The sequence below is a fragment of the Ictalurus furcatus genome, chromosome 7 (assembly GCF_023375685.1).
Source record: "Ictalurus furcatus strain D&B chromosome 7, Billie_1.0, whole genome shotgun sequence".
Classification (NCBI taxonomy): domain Eukaryota; kingdom Metazoa; phylum Chordata; class Actinopteri; order Siluriformes; family Ictaluridae; genus Ictalurus; species Ictalurus furcatus.
The window spans coordinates 5,077,539-5,094,865 of record NC_071261.1 but is presented as its reverse complement, the minus strand read 5'-3'; the positions used below and the strand labels follow the sequence as shown (position 1 = coordinate 5,094,865).

The 17,327-nt window shown below is 41.6% G+C and overlaps 1 protein-coding gene across 1 annotated transcript in view; it reads left to right on the top strand.

Annotated features, from left to right (window-relative positions):
* The window catches only part of pappa2 (pappalysin 2), a 97,456-nt gene that overhangs the window by 17,755 nt on the left and 62,374 nt on the right, over positions 1–17,327 (top strand). The window contains exons 4-6 of the mRNA XM_053627979.1: positions 1,209–1,502; positions 4,103–4,295; positions 15,641–15,762. Of these exons, the coding sequence (XP_053483954.1) occupies positions 1,209–1,502; positions 4,103–4,295; positions 15,641–15,762 (609 nt within the window). The remainder of the gene's footprint in view (positions 1–1,208; positions 1,503–4,102; positions 4,296–15,640; positions 15,763–17,327) is intronic.

The following is a 17,327-nucleotide window of genomic DNA, read 5'->3' as shown; positions in this document are numbered from 1 at the left end:
CACACACACACACACACACACACACACACACACATATATATATATATATATATATATATATATATATATATATATATATATATATATATATATTATACCGGTCGAAATTTTGGAGACACTTGAATGAAATGTTTCTCATGATCTTAAAAATCTTTTGATCTGAAGGTGTATGATTAAATATTTGAAATTGGTGTTGTAGACAAAAATATAGCATGTAGTTTATGTATCATTGTTCATGGTATATATATATTATTTTCTTCATTCATTTCTTCATTATTTCAGAATGAAGAAACACAAAATCAGTGAATTTCCATGTTCATCTCAACCCTACTAAAAACCTGTCATGTGAGGGAAGTCCACATGCACAAATCTAATAATATAAAGGAGCATAAAATGTTCTACACAGAGAAGTGGACCAAGATCCTTATATTTTAAAAAATATATTTATCATGAAGAGTGCCTATAATTTTGGAGGGCTTCAGGTCTTAATAGCCCTCTTTTTTCAAAACATAAACATTCTTTGTTGATCCAGAAAATATCCATGTAGGACAGTCATTGTCTGTAGTAGGACCTACATGAAAGATAATGGTTGAGATTAGGTACTAAAAATTGGTAGGCTAGGGCAAGTGCCCTGTTCTTTTTTTTGAACCCAGATAAATCACCTGATTATTTGCAAAAAGGATCCTGATGTCTATATCTGGGGAAAAAAGTCAAACTGACAACTCAAACAATTTATGTTAAATCATACCGACGCAACTACTGCAACTACTAACATGTCTACCAGACATGTCTGGCCAAGCTTGATTTCACCATCTTTGTTTCTGCAAAACATGGGAACTTCTCAAATATCACTAATATTCTCTAATATTTAATGGATCGACTATACTCAAATGGCTTGGATGTGGTTGCAAAGTCTTCCTGAAGGAATTTTACAGATGTCCATGCAAACCCAACTTTGTTTTTAATTAGTCACAAAATAGCTGTTTGGCCTTAACTGACATAAAAGCACCATCTATTTTACATAAATTATTCCAATTATGTAAATTATTTCAGAAGTTTAAATAAAGGTCATTTTAAATGGCTGCATGTTTGTCTGCATCTTAAGCAACTATACACATAAATATTAGTTTATCTTTTTATTACAATAGTTGGATATGAAAAATAAAAACTTATCTTCTTAATAAGTATGAATATACTATCTTTTCTAGGTGGAATGATACTGAACCCATCCTATTTTGGCACTGTTGGTCACAATAATACCATGATCCATGAAATGGGCCACATTTTTGGACTATACCATGTCTTCAAGGGGGTGAGTGAGCGTGAGTCATGTGATGACCCATGTCAAGAGACCACAGCATCCATGGAAACTGGAGATTTCTGTGCTGACACTGCTCCAACCCCAAAGTCAAAAGCGTGCCAAGACCCTGGCCTGGTCAATGACACTTGTGGATCTATGCAGTATCATAATACACCCTACAACAACTATATGAGCTATACAGGTAACTAGGGCTAAACTGTTATCTAATATTTCTAAAAAAGAAACACAGAATAGATACCTCATAAATATTAGACATAAAGATGATTGTAGGCTATGTTACATTTCCTTCACACCTGCTATCAGGAAGTTCCTTGATCTTGTTAAGATGTTTTGTGTAGATTTTTGATTTAAAAACATTGCTAAGTAGTAAACAGAACATGAAGGTTAAGCATAGCTACACAGCCTCAAATCTACGGTGTTATAACTGAACTGACAACAATTGCTACAATTAAAATTACTTAATTACATAGAGCTTATGGCCTGACTTGAGGCTTTGACACATGTTAATGACTACTGAATACCAGCTTGTTTAGGAACAAGCTCTTTATTTCAGCTAAAACAAAAGTTAAATCTTAATAACTTGGTAATTTTACTTTAATAAAAATAGTTGCATGATGCTTTCAACTATTGTTAATATTGCACATATTTTGCATATGTCTTAGCCTACCTTGTTAAGCATATTTTATCTTGTGCTTTTTGTCTTGTGTTGTGTTTCTCACCTTTAATGTGCAATTGCAAAGTATACAAATAATTGAAAAACAAGCTGAAACTTTTATAAGGGGAAAAAAAGAAAAAACTACAATAACCCAGTTGCATAAGTGTCACTCCCCTAAATCAATACTTTGCTGAAGCACCTTTTGATTTTATTACACCACTCAGTCTTGACAGGAGTCCATCAGGATGGCACATTTTGATTTGGCAATATTTTACCCCTCTTTCTTGCAAAAACATTCTAGGTCCATCAAATTGTGAGGGTGCACAGCCCACTTCAGGTTATCCCATAGATTTTTGTTGGATTCACATCTGGGTACTGGCTAGGCCATTCAAAAACATTGATTGACAGTTTTGGCTGAAGAAAAGCAGCCCTAAAGCATGATGCTGCCAGCACCATACTTCACTGTGGGTGTGGTGTTCTTTTGTTGATGTGCTTTTTTTGCAGCAAAAGTACCTTTTTAGAATAATGGAATTATTATACCTTTTGGAATTTGTCTCACCAGACCATAACACATTTTGCTACATGGTTTGGGGTGATTTAGTTGGGCTTGGATGTTATTTGTGAGAAAGTTCTTCCGCCTAGCCACACTAGCCTATAGCCCAGACATGTGCAAAATACAAGAGATTTTTGTCACATGCAGAGAGTAATCTGTACTTGTCAGATATTCCTGCAGCTCCTTTAATTTTGCCTTTGGTCTCTTGGTAGCCACCCTAGTATGTTTTTGTCTTGTCATTTTGTAAATTTTGGAGGGACGTCCTGTTCTTGGTGATGTCACTTTGGTGCTACATTTTCTCCATTTGATGACCTAGATGAATGTTGATGATGGCCTTCATGGTATTCAATGGTACATATAACATTTTGGATATTTTTTGTACCCCTGTCCTGATCAATTCCTTTCAACATTGAGACCCTGTAGAGGCTTTGTCAGCACTTTGCAGGTCATGGCTTCAGCAGTCAGATGAAACCAAGAAGATGTTAAGAAAATCCTACAGAAACAGCTGATCTTTATTTGGGGCTAATCAGAATAATTTAATTGATGATAGCTGTATGATAATTACTTTTTAATTATTTTTATACATTGTAATTTCACACTGAGGGTGGGAAAAGTTCTGACATGATTTATCTTGGTTTAATTTTATTTTTCCATCACAAAAACTTGCCATTTTAACAGGGGTGTGTAGACTTTTTATATCCACTGTACCTTACCTTTTTGTGAATCTTAAAGCTTGATTGCTGAGATAGATAAGACATATCTGAATAATCAATCATTGACTATGTTTACATGGACAGTAATAATCTGTCGGAATAAGACAGTATTCTGATTAAGGTGTTTACATGAGTTGCTTTTAGAACTATTCCATGTTATAGAACAAATGGATTAACGGCACGTCATTACGTTCCCACGCCACGCTGTCTGACGTTCCCTCCAGAATTTCACATATTACAGTTCATCCTCGTTATGGTACCGTATACAGTTTTGGGTGTTTCAGTTTTAATTTTACAAAAGCTTCAAGTGCAGTTAATTATTTGTCATGCTATACGTGCAAATAGACGATTGCTTGAAGCCATGGGCTATATCCGAAACCACATTCTTACCTACTATTTGCCTACTATATACGTGTATTTTGCCTACTATATAGTAGGTAAGTACGCAGTTTCGGAGCAGCCGTGATCTCTTGTTTGCCGTAAAATGGTTGAGCACTGCCGTGTGTGTACGTGTCCTGTCGCAAAATGCGGTGAAAACTCCCACACAATGTTAATAGTGTGATTAAGGTGTTTACATGTCTGTAATGCATGTCAATAATGCGACTAAAACAGGAATACTCCACACGTCTTAATTTGATTTGTGTTTACTTCGAGTATGACTTTAGTCAGATTAAGGTAATCAATAATCGCTGTTTACATGCTAGTTTCTTAATCAGAGTATTGTCTTAATCCGGTTAATATCGAATTATTGTTGTTCATGTAAACGTACTGACTGATAGACAATGAATCAATATGGGAATCATCATATTAAATTCAATATGCAATAAGCAAAAACTTATTCCACTTTTTAAAACTTACAGATGATAACTGCACCAACCACTTCACACCAAACCAAGTAGCTCGGATGCACTGCTACGTTGACCTGGTGTACAAAAACTGGGTTCAAGACAGAAAGCCCACTCCCATTCCTCTTCCACCAATGGTGATTGGCCAAGATGATGACTCTGTGTCCATTCACTGGTTGCATCCAATTAGTGGACCTCTCATGCAAAGGTGAGGTAACCGTCAACAAGCATAGTATACAAAATAACATCAGTTATCATTTAATATATTTAGTATGTATAATTCCACAGTTAATGTAAACCTATACACTGTCCACTTTTAATAGGACCACCTGTACAGCTGCTCATTTGTGCAGCTATGCCAATCATGTGGCAGCAGCACAGTGCATGAAAACTATGCAGATACAGATCAAGAACTTCACATCAAACATCTGAATGGGGAAACATGTGTTCCCTTTCAAAGGGAACTCCACATTGCGTTTAGCATAACACTATGGGAGCGCCCTTACACGCGACCAGCATCTGAAGCTTGTGTAACATCATGCCTATTTATAGACCTGCCATGATCAGGTGACGTGGCAATTAAGCACGTTGCATGATATTTTTCTGAAGCTCAGGTGATGTGGCAATTAAGCACGTTGCGTGATATTTTTCTGAAACTCAGCAACTCACAACTGGCGTTCCACAGGGGTCAGTTCTGGGTCCACTGCTGTTTTCTATCTACACAACGTCTCTGGGGCAGGTGATTGTCTCATGGCTTCTCATACCACTGCTATGCTACCGACACCCAGCTCTATTTGTCGTTCTGGCCTGATGATCCAACCGTCTCTGTACGTATCTCTGCTTGCCTGTCGGATATCTTGGTCTGGATGAGGGAACACCACCTTAAGCTCAGCCTGGCAAAATCTGAGCTTCTCTTCATCCCAGCCTGTCCCTCAATCAACCACAATCTCACTGTACAGCTCGGCTCAACCACAGTCAAGCCAACCAGGATGGTCTGGAACCTTGGGGTGATGCTTGATGACAGTTTGACCTTTACAGACCACATCTCAACAACTGCATGGTCCTGTAGGTTCATTCTGTACAACATCAAGAAAATCAGACCCTACCTCACCGAACAGGTTACACTAGTCCAGGTTCTTGTTATCTCAAAACTGGACTATTGCAACTCACTTCTCTCGGGCCTCCCAGCCAGCTCCATTAAACCCCTTCAAATGATTCAGAATACAGCAGCACGCCTCATCTTCAACCAACCCAAGAGAACCCATGTCACACCCCCTCTTCATCTCCCTCCACCCACATCAAATTCAAGGCCTTGATGCTCACCTACAAGACCTTCTGGAACGCAATTAATGGATCTTATATGGTAGCACAACTTGTATTGTTCTCAGCTTGATACATCACTTTGCTTGTATTTTCTCATTTGTAAGTCGGTTTGGACAAAAGCATCTGCTAAATGAATGAATGTAAATGCAAATGATATATATATATATATGTGGCACCTGTGAACCATGCCATCAGCCTTATTATCTTCAACGAGACTGCATGTCGGTCGTTTGTGTAACGAAACAAAAAGACGCTTAATTTCCTCTCTATCTTTTCTCAAAATCTCTTGACTTTTCTATCCCTTTTTAAAAAAGAGAAGAGAAAAAAGTTTGGGCGAGATAGAATTCAGAAAGTATATTATGCCTTGCTCTCGTTTCATCACGGGTGGAAAGCAAACAGCCCGTCATATCTGGATAAGATCGAGTTCCCTGGGATCAGACGATCCAAATCTAATTGATGTCTCTGGAAGGTTATTGATGAAGCTCTGTGCAGTAGCTGATGTGAAAGTACGTTTTGCGCGTTAGCGAGGCGAGGTGCAAATATTATGATCTTAGTATTAGGTGCAAATATTATGATCAATACGTATTATGAACGAGATAAGATAATGATCTGAGACAACTTCAGACTGAGGAAATATTACAATATTTTCTATATTTAATCCGTATGTTAGTATCAGGTCAAGAGTGTGACCACTATTATGAGTGGGTCCTATTACATTCTGATTGATTACGTTCTGATGGACACAACCGCTGTTCTCAGATGGTCTTCCGGGTTATTAAAATGAATATTAAAATCACCAACGGTTAATGCTTTATCTAGAGAAACAACCAGGTTTTAGATAAAATCTGCAAATTCACTAAGGACTTCAGTATATGGCTCCAAATAATAATTTGAGGAATTTACTTGTTTTTTATGGCTACATATGTTATACTGGTATAAAGAACTTGAAGTTGAATTTATGACTAGGTTTTTGTGTGACGCCTATATTTTGACTATGAATGAGTGCAACACCTCTACCAGTTAAATGAGGCTGATGTATATAATTGTATCCAGGAGGACTGGCTTCATTTAATGCTATGTACTCGTTTGGTTTAATCCAAGTTTCCGTTAAACACTTTGTTAAATTCCTGATCAGTAATGATTTCGTTAACAATATGTGCCTTAGTCGTAAGAGATATACTAATATTTAACAGTCCTAGCTTCAGATCAAAGGTGCTAATGTTAGTTAGGTTGCTAAAAAAAATTTCTGAAATTTTCTATGTATTTTTTAGCTCGGGGAACAGACACAGTCTCTATAGAATGTACTACAAGTGCTGAACTATTAATTGAACATTGATTATTATAAGTGTTGTTATTGTTGGAAGTTGTACCTATGGCAGGTAGTCACATGGTGTGTAGCGTCTTGGAGATGTTGTCTGACAGGAGTTCCACTCCGAGGCTGCTGGGGTGCAGGCCATCAGCATGGAACAACCTAGGACGTTCCCAGAACAGATTCCAATTATTGACAAAGAGCAGTCATTAACCAGTCATACAAAGCGAAAAGTCTACTAAACCTTTCAGCTCCACGTCTGTATGTGGGGAGAGGTCCAGAGACTTTGATCTTCGTGGTGGGCAATCTGCCTCGTACCGTCTCGAACAGGCTGCCAAAGTCCCTCTTCAATACTTCCATCTGCCGCAGCCTGATGTCATTCGCCCACATGTGCAGCATGACTGCTCCAATGCTCTCGTCCTTCTTCAGGATCCTGGGTACCTGCATAGCTACATTAAGGACACAATTACCAGAGAAACAGTGTGTGCGCACCTTACCTTTAGATGAAGCAACGCGGATGTTCTGCACAATGGAGTCCCCGATGATCACAGTGTTTGGTTTGGTCTCACGGAGAGGGGCAAAGCGGTTCCTGGTTGGAATTTCGAAACTGGGGATGGCGGAGGTGAAGAGGTCCTCGCCCGGGGTATGGCCCACACCTTCCGCTGCTGGAGCACCCAAGGTCTGTAGTGTGTCGGCGTGACGGAGACCTGGGCTAGATACGTCTTGGGTGCACGGTTCCTGCACAGAGAAACACATGGCATAGAGGGGCTGGGAGTGGTAATACCACGCTGTGTGCTTACCTTGGACGTGTAGGCAGTAGCACAAGATGTTTCCAGCACAGTTATTTGCTCGTTCAGCTGGGCCTGCTTGTCGAGTAGGCTGCGGATTTGTTTCGCCATGGCCTCCAGTTCCAACAGCACCATTGCAGCTCGAGCGAGTCCTCATCTGTACTCAAAAGTGGAGAAACAACCGACATATTCTCCTTTAAAACAGCAGTAAATGAGATAAATGTGAAATGTAAACAAGGCTAGAGGTAAGGTGATGCTAGCGGGCTACAAGCTAGTTGCGGATGTTTGTAAGATCCAATGAAAACTAAGCAACAGCGCAACATTACAATTGTTTTTTATCTAAAATAGTGTCTGTGATATTTGTAAACGTTATAAAAGTAAAAAAAATATATATATTTTAAAGTATATAAAGAGATTTAGAAAAGATAGCATTGGCTCGAGGGACACTGCTTCCTGTGACACTGCTTTCTGCTTCCTGCGACTTTGCTTCCTGCGACACTGCTTCCTCACGTCTTCGTTGTGGTGAGACTGTGGGCAGTATTTGGAATGATGGCCATGAATTTGGAATGAGTTGTGACAGACAGGTGCAACTAATTCTTCTCTGGGCAGAGGAAAAGTTTTTGTCAGTGAGTGCAATGCACATTCTGGGCAGCCGGAATGTGGGGGCAGACATCCTGTCGAGGCAGGGGCTGAGGCCCGGGGGTTGAAGGCTCCATCCACAAGTGGTGGAGTCCATATGGCGGAGGTTCGGCCAAGTGACAGTGGATGTGTTCATCTCTGAGGAGACAACACACTGCCCGCTGTGGTTCGCCCTCACTCCTCCCGCACCATTAGGGCTGGATGCCATGATGCACATGTGGCCGAGGTCGCATCTGTATGCTTTTCCCCGATCGCGCTGCTCCCACAAGTTCTAGCGAGAGATTGCCAAGACTGTTTATATCTGCTGCTAGTAGCACCTTATTGGCCAGCTCGAATATGGTTCTCAGAGATAATATCCCTGCTAGATGGCACTCCTTGGGAGATTCCCATCTGCAGGGATCTGCTGTCTCAAGTCGAAGGGCTGATGTATCACCCTTGGCCGGAACTATGGAAACTGTGGGTCTGGCCCCTGGGGGGCACCAGCTCATAGATTCTGCTCTCACAACTGAGGTTGTAGAGACCATGTTGAACGCTAGAGCACCATCCACGAGGAAATTGTATACGCTCAAGTGGCGACTTTTTGTCTTGTTGTGTGGGGAATGCCAGCTAGACCCAGTGAACTGCGCAATAGCTACAGTCCTGGAGTTCTTACAAGGACGTTTCTCAGCGGGGTTGGCTCCTTGATGGAGCCTCTGTGGGGCAACATCCTCTAACTTTGAGGTTCATGCATGGTGTCAGGCGGCTAAGGCCCATCTGGAGGCTGAGCATAACTTCCTGCCTACCTACCTACCTTTCTGTTGTCCTGGAAGGTCTGTCAGGGGCCCCATTTGAGCCCTTAGACTCAGCCTCTGAGAAGCTTCTGACTCTAAAGGTAGCTCTTCTGCTGGCCCTGACATCTCTAGCGAGTAGGAGATCTACAAGCTCTCTCTGTTACCCCTTCCTGCCTTGACTTTGCCCTGAATTAGCCAAGGCCTTCCTATATCCTAGGCCGGATTATATTACTAAAGTGCCTACATCTGCTGCCCATCCTGTGATGTTGTAGGCTTTCTGCCCTCCTCCGTTCTTCACACAGGAACAAGAGAGAATGCACCTGCTGTGTTGAGTAAGGGCTCTCTGTACTTATTTCCACCGCTCTTGACAGTGTTGTAAGTCAGAGCAGCTGCTGGTCTGCTTTTGTGGTGACAGTAGAGGTGATGCTGTGTCAAAGTTGCGCATCTCTAATTGGATAGTGGAAGCAATCTCTATCGCTTATGAGGCGCGTGGTCTTGCTATGCCTCTGGGCCTAAGGGCTCATTCCACTAGGGGGGTCACCTCCTTGAAGGCTTTGTCCAAAGGGCTATCCTTACAGGATGTGTGTGCTGCTGCTGGGTGGTCTACACCACACACATTCATTCGATATTACAGCCTGGATATTCATTCCACCCTGGGCTTGAGTGTCTTGCAGTGACCCTTGGGCTTGGGTCTTTTTGAACAGGCCATACCCTTGGTATGACTGAGTGGGTATTCTCGTTAACATAGCGTTATGCTAAATGCAATGTTGAGTTCCCTTTGAAAGGGAACGTATGGGTTACACATGTAACCCTGTTCCCTGAGAAGGGAACGAGACATTGCGTAGCTTTGTCATACCAGGGCAGGCCTGTGAATTGCGTCTTCACTTCAGATAATAGAGGCTGACGGCGAAGTTCACAGGTGCCATATATATCACGCGACGTGCTTAATTGCCACATTGCCTGATCATGTCAGGCCTATAAATAGGCATGATGTTACACAAGCTTCAGGTACCGGTCAAGCGCAAGGGCGCTCCCATAGTGTTATGTTAAATGCAACGAGTTCCCTTCTCAGGGAACAGGGTTCCATGCGTAACCCCGATGATTTCTGTGACTTTAATCATGACATGTTTGTTGGGATTTTCACACACAACAGTCTCAAGTGTTTACACAGAATGATGCAAAAAAACAAAAAAGAAGAAGAAGAAGCAGAATCACCTTTATTGCCAAGTACCATGGGTTTACATGTACAAGGAATTTGTCCTGTTTTACTGGTGCTTAACAGTAACAGTAAAATACAAGAAATAAAATAATATTAATAAGATAAACATTTGCAAGATAAGATAAGAAATTAAAAGAGAGAAAATTATGAAAATAATACATAGAATGATGCAAAAATATAAAGAAAGAGACATTAACATTAGTTAAGATTGTACAAATGCTCACAGTTTGAAGTGAGAAGGTGCAGTATAGCAGTCTGAGTTGTCTGCATTAATGTAACACATATGAAACAATAGTGTGGGGTTTTTCGTTAATGTCCATGTCCAAGAAGGTGGATAAGAGACCATGTCAGGTCCTGGGTGGCCAATGTGGCCAGTTGCAGATGGAAAGAAACTGTTTTTGTGGCATGAGGTTTTGGTCTTTATGGACCGAAGCCTCCTGCCAGAGGAGAGTGCCTTGAAAAGTTTGTGTCCAGGGTGTGAGGGGTCAGCCACAATCTTAACTGCCCGCTACAGGGTCCTGGAAGTGCACAGGTAATGAAGGCGTGGCAGATTGCAGCCAGTCACCTTCTCAGCAGAGTGAATGACCTGCTGCAGTCTGCCCTTGTCCTTGGCAGTGGCAGCAGCATACGAGATGGTGATGGAGGAGGTTAGTATGGATTCACTGATTGAGGTGTAGAAGTGCACCATCATTGTATTTGGTAGGTTGAACTTCTTTAGCTGCCACAGGAAGTATATTCTCTGGTGCTCTTTTTTAATCAGAGAGCTGATGTTCAGCTCCCACTTGAGGTCCTGGGTGATGATAGTTCCCAGGAAATGGAAGGAGTTCACAGTATAGACTGGGGAGTCACACAGGAGGATGGGTATGGGTGAGGCTGGGTTCTTCCTGAAGTCAACTCCCCTGTTTTCACAGTATTGTGCTCCAGGTTGTTCTGGCTGCACCAGGTCACCAAATGGTCAATCTCCCACCTGTGGCAGACTCATCCCCCTCCGATATGAGCCAAATGAGGGTGGTGTTGTCCACAAACTTCATATGTTTGATGGACTGCTGACTGGAGGTGCAGCTGTTGGTGTAAAGGGAGAAGAGTAGAGGAGAAGGAACACAGCCTTGGGAGGAACCAGTACTGATGGCCCAGGAGTCAGAGACATATTTTCCCAGTCTCAAATGCTGCCTCCTGTCAGACAGGAAGTCTATGATTCACTTGCAGGTGGAATCAAGCCCACTCAGCTGGGAGAGTCCTGTAGCAGAGCCAGGATGATTGTGTTGAAAACAGAGCTGAAATCCACAAACCTGCTGGAGTAGGTTCCTGAGGAGTCCAGGTGCTGGAGGATGAAGTGGAGGGCCATGTTAACTACAAAATCTACAGACCTGTTGGCTCTGTAGGCAAACTGCAGGGGGTCCAAGAGAGAATATGTGATGGATTTGAGGTAGGACAGCATGAGGCACTCAAAGGACTTCATTACCACAGATGTCAGAACGACAGGTCTGTAGTCATTAAGTGCTGTGATCTTGGGCTTTTGGGGATGGGGATGATAGTGGAGGTCTTGAAACAGGCTGGAACATGGCATATCTCCAGTGATGTGTTAAAGATGTCTGTAAACACTGGAGACGGCTGATCAGTACAGTACGTCAGGGTGGATGGAGAGACAGAGTCTGGTCCAGTTGTTTTGTGGGGGTTCTGTCTGCTGAAGACTCTCTTAACCTCTCTCTCCAGGATAAAGAGAGTCATACTTGTGGTGGGGAAGAAGGGAGGAAAAGGAGGGAGCAATTGAGGTGTGCAGCTGTGGAGAGGCCCCAGCCCCTACTATGGTGGAGGTGGTGAAGCTGGGGGGCTGGAGCTGAAGCTGATGGCTGGTGTCGCAGGGGATGGTGTCAGGACAAACCCATTGTCTTTCAAAGTGACAGTAAAACTCATTCAGGCTATTGGCCACATGTAGGTTGTTAGCAGAGTCCCCACTTTAGGTTTGCAGTTTGTGATCTGTCTGAGCCCTTTCCAGACACAAGCAGAGTCATTGACTGAGAATTGCTGTTGTAGTTTCTCAGAGTACAGCTGGTTAGCTTCTCTCACTGCCTTGCTAAACTTGTGCTTTGACACTTTAAACTTGATTCTTTCCCTACTCTTAAATGCAACTTCCTTCTCCAGCCTTGGCTGTCTGAGTCTGGCTGTGAACCAGGGTTTGTCATTGTTGTAACTCACCCTGGTGCGTGATGGTACACAGCTATCCTCATAGAAGCTTATGTATGATGTCACAGCCTCTGTGTACTCATCCAGACTGTTGGTAGCAGTCCTGAATACATCCTAGTCAATGCAGTCCAAGCATGCCTGGAGATCCTCCACAGCCTTCCTGGTCCACTGCAAACAAACAAAACAAGACAAAACAAAGCACACCAACACACAAAGGCAGCCGTCCGTGATGCCATCTTGGTCTTTGTGTTTCCTGTGAGCAGATGGTTTGCAGGCTGAAACACTTTGTTGATGAAAGTTATCCAATAATCTGAAATAAGCACTCTTTACAACCATAGTGAGCAGAAAAGCATCTCAGAATGTACAACACATCGAACCCTGAGGTGGATAGACTACAACAGTAGATGACCACATCAGGTTCCACTCCTGTCAGTCAAGAACAGGAATCTAATTCTAATCTTCTGCTGTCCAGTTTGCGAGAGTCTGTGCCCATGATTGCCTCAGATTCCTGTTCTTGTCTGACAGGAGTGGAACCTGATGTGGGCTTCTGCTGTTGTAGCCCATCTGCCTCAGGTTCGATGTGTTGTATGTTCTGACATGCTTTTCTGCTCACTTTCTTAGGAATCTTAGTTCATAAGTACTAAGTTAGTTTTAAAAAACGTTATGGTAAAAACAGTCTGTCCAAAAATGTCTAAAACCTTGCAGGCTATAGTATGTTCTATGGGGTTCAGTCTAGGCTTTGGCTAGTCCTCTCAAGGACACTCCAAGATTTGCACTGGAGGCATTCCAGCATTTTCCTTGCTGCATACTTTGGATCATTGTTGTGCTGAAAGGTGAAATTTTGCCCAAATCTGAGGTCATCTGTATTTGGCTGCATTCATCCTTCCCTCAGTTCTACCAGTCTTTCTGTCCCTCCCTCTGAGAAGCACCATCATAGCATGATGCTGGCACCACCATACTCACCACAGGGATGCTATTAGCAAGTTTAGGAGCAATACCTGGTTTTGTAACAAGTAGCAGATGCAGTTCAGCCCAAAGAGGGGCTGCCATATGCCTTTTACCTAGGAGTGGCTTCCATCTAGCCACTTTGCTTTAAAGGCCTAATATTTCTGAGATGTTTGTCGATGAGTAAACATTGATTCAGGGTTAAAATTAGGCTTGACTCAGAGAGTTGATAACCGGTGTATTAACCTTAATTATCCTGGGCTGGATTTGTCAACTCAAAACTTACTCTACAACTCGGATCTTGGGCGGCTGTGGCCCAGGTGGTAGAGCAGGTCGTCCACTAATCGTAGGGTTGGCAGCTCGATTCCAGGCCCACATGACCCCATATGCCGAAGTGTTCTTGGGCAATTCACTGAACCCCAGGTTGCTCCCAATGGCAAGCTAGCACCTTGCATTGCAGCTCTGCTACCGTTGGTGTGTGAGTGCATGTGTAAATGGATGAATGAGAAACAGTGTAAAGTGCTTTGTCGAACTAAGATTTTTTTAATCACTAAGATTAAAAAAGCTCATATAAGTGCAGACCATTTACAGTGGATATAAAAAGTCTACACACTCCTGCCTGGTTTTTGTGAAAATAAAAGAATGACATTAAAGCTGCAGTAGTGAACTTTTGCCTCTCTATCACCATCTCTGTTTGAAATCTCTCTTGCAAGTTTCTTGCAGAGTTATGTTTTATGTGGGTTGTGCTTCAGCACTGCCCCTCTGCGAAGATGAATCTGATGGTTTGAGCTTTACGTATGGATTGTATATTGACAACGGAGGTGGCATGGATAGCAAAATAAACATAGGAAAATAAATACCTAGCTGAATCAAGTGAACAAGTGTGCTAATGTTAGCTAGTTAGCTAGTTAGCTAACCTATTGAGCCACTGAAATGTCTTACCTGTTCAGCAGAAAAAAGGCCTTCTCTGCGTGAACTCTGTCGCTTTCCCTTTTTGACTGCAGGCTCTCGCAGTTCAAGACTTCTTGGTTTTGACAACAGGTGATTCGCCAGACGTCAAAGATGATTGCATTTAGAACTATTCAGATTAAAAGCAGCCATCTAGATGACAAGTTTAAATTCTAAGCAACTGATGTAAGAACAAGCTACAAACACTCCACCATCCTCAGCACGCACGCGCGATATAGTAGAGAGCTGTTTTTCTTTCTGTTTACGGACATGACATAACCACGCAAAGACAAATGATGTCAAACTGACATTTCTCACAAAATTTGACCTGTCAGCTCAATTTATAAATCATTATTATAAGCTAACTGTTGTGAATCGGGGTAAGGTAAGGAGACAGTTTTGACCACAGATTTTTTTATATACTTGCTCAATAACTGATTTTTATTCATTTTTATCCAAAAAAGTTCTGTAATGTAGCTTTAAGATTAATCATGTTAGATCTTTTCTGACCTTTAATATGCAATTGAAAGTATACAAATAAAAATGAAAAACAATCAGAAACTTTTATTGGGAAAAAAGAATAATAAATTTACAATAACCTAGATGCATAAGTGTGCACCCCCCTAAACTAATACATTGTTTAAGCAACTTTTGATTTATTACACCACTCAGTCTTTTGGGGTCAATCAGTATGGTACATCTTGACTTGGCAATATCTTCCCTCTCTGTCTTGCAAAAAACATTCTATATCCATCATATTAAGAGGGCATCTCCTGTACACAGTCCACTTCAGTTTTTCACTTCACCTTTTATTTGGGGTTAATCAGAGTAATTTCATTAATGACAGCTGTATGATAATTACTATTGAACATGAAATTGAAAGTGATTGGTTTAAGCATTAAAAGTTATAAAAGGGTATGCACACTTATGCAACCAAGTTATCGTAACTTTTTTTTTCTTATTTTTCCCTAAAATGTTTCTGATTGTTTTTCACTTAATTTCACACTGAGGGTGGGAAATATTCTGACATGATTTATCTTATTTTATATTTTTCCTAAAGAAAATTTGTCATTTTAACAATGGGGTGTGTAGACTTTTTATATCCACTGTATTCCTCTTTGACCCTGGAGGTCTACAGAGAGTTTCTTGGATTTAATGGCTTGGAATTTGGTCTGACATTCACTGTGAATTTTGGGACACACACAGGTGTGTGCCTTTCTAAATGAATTTACCACAGGTGAACTCCAGTTGAGTTCTATAGACATCTCAAGATAACCAAAGCAAACAACATGCATCTGAGATCAATTTCGAATGCCTTTAGACAAGGGTCTGAATACTGATCTAAATAAAATATTTTAGATTTTTAGATATTTCAGATATTGATGATTGTGTGTTCTCTAGCTGAATGTTATGTGTGTGTATGTATAGGGAGGAGGGAGTGAACTGTCAGTTGTGTGATGAACATGGAGCACTCCACCAGTATGCCTACAAGGCCACCTCACCCCATTCTTGTGACAGCAGTGGTTACTGGACACCTGAAGAAGCTGTGGGTGAGTATCTGTGATCTGAACTCTTTAGTCTGATGATCCTTGATCCATTAGTGTGTAACACAAGTGAACCATCCTTAGACCTTCCTGGTCCTGTTTCGTGTCATGCGTCTCAAGGGAGTCTGAAAATTGAAACCTGACTCACATATGAATTGTGTTGAGTAGATCACGCCATTCGGCCGCGAACGTTGAACAATTTCAAAAAACAATACCAGCTCTTTGATTAATGAGGATCCAAAGCTCAGGCTGCTCTCACTTTTGCAGGCTTGCTTGCCAGGAGGATCCTCCTGGCCAGGTGCGTGCAAGCCCTGAGAAGTCTGGAAAAACTTAAGGGATAAATCCTTAAATAATAATTGCCAGGATAAAGAACTCTCTTGTCTTTGCCATTGGAGTGCTGAAAAAAGGAAAGGAATTGGCATAGCTTCAAGTTTTGGTAATATTGGGTAGCTTCCACACCTGGCTTGTCATAAAAAGCTAAGCTTATCCTGTATCACTTATGAGCTCTATTCTTCATGTAGCAGATGTTACTGATTATTCCAATCAGAGCTCTCTTAGCTGTTTGCTGCCCACTCACTGACATGTCATGGATGAGTATGTACATTTGAAACATGGAGGCAGATCTGTGGAAATCCTCTCCTCATACATGAGTTCCTTGAAAAAACACACTACCACGAGGGCGGTTAAGCGTAAAATCTTCCATTTACATGTAGCACAGAGTAGTTTTTGGATTCAAATCTTGTTTTTCAAAAGAGATTGATGAGATACAAGGCATTAATTTCTGAAGATGAAGAACTGAAATGCTAACAATGTTAGAGTTGGAGTATCTTCAGATATGGCAAGTATGATTTAGTGGCACTGCTTCAGGTCTGTAATAAATTTAACACAACCTATTGTTTGGGCTTTATATTTAGACAGGTGATAAACCATACAGTGATTACTAAATGTGAATTATTTTGCCAGTCTGTTTATCACCTCAGAAAAGACTTTTCAACTAAAATGACATTAGTGTTTGTATAACATGATATAAGGCTTGGGAGAATGCTGCAGTAAAACAAATGGATTAACCCCATCCATTCCAAGTGTTATAAACACATTTTCTTTGAGATTTGAAAAGTTGTAATGCATTATTCTTTTATGGATAGCTGTCGTGCATAGGCAGCATGCTCTATAAAGTAAGTGTGTGTGTGTGTGTGTGTGTGTGTGTGTGTGTGTGTGTGTGTGTGTGGAGCGCACTAGGCCACAGCTGCAAAGAACAGGGACATGGTTCAGGTTGCTAACAGAAGGAAGGATCATGTGTACGCAGATCTTGCCACAGTACTTTTCCCAGAGGGGGCATTTGTGTTGCATCTGATACAGCTATTAATTCTGACCTCGCTCTGTTTATCTCACCAATTGAGTTTTTATGGTTTGCCTTGGCTGGCTGCATTTAACCTTCCACACTCGAGGCCATGCAGCTATACAGACTTGAGGCCATGCAGCTATACAGACTCGAGGCCATGTTGGGTGCAGTAGAACATAGTTGTAAGGGTCTGGCTCTCCTGTATGTATGTATGTATGTATGTATATTT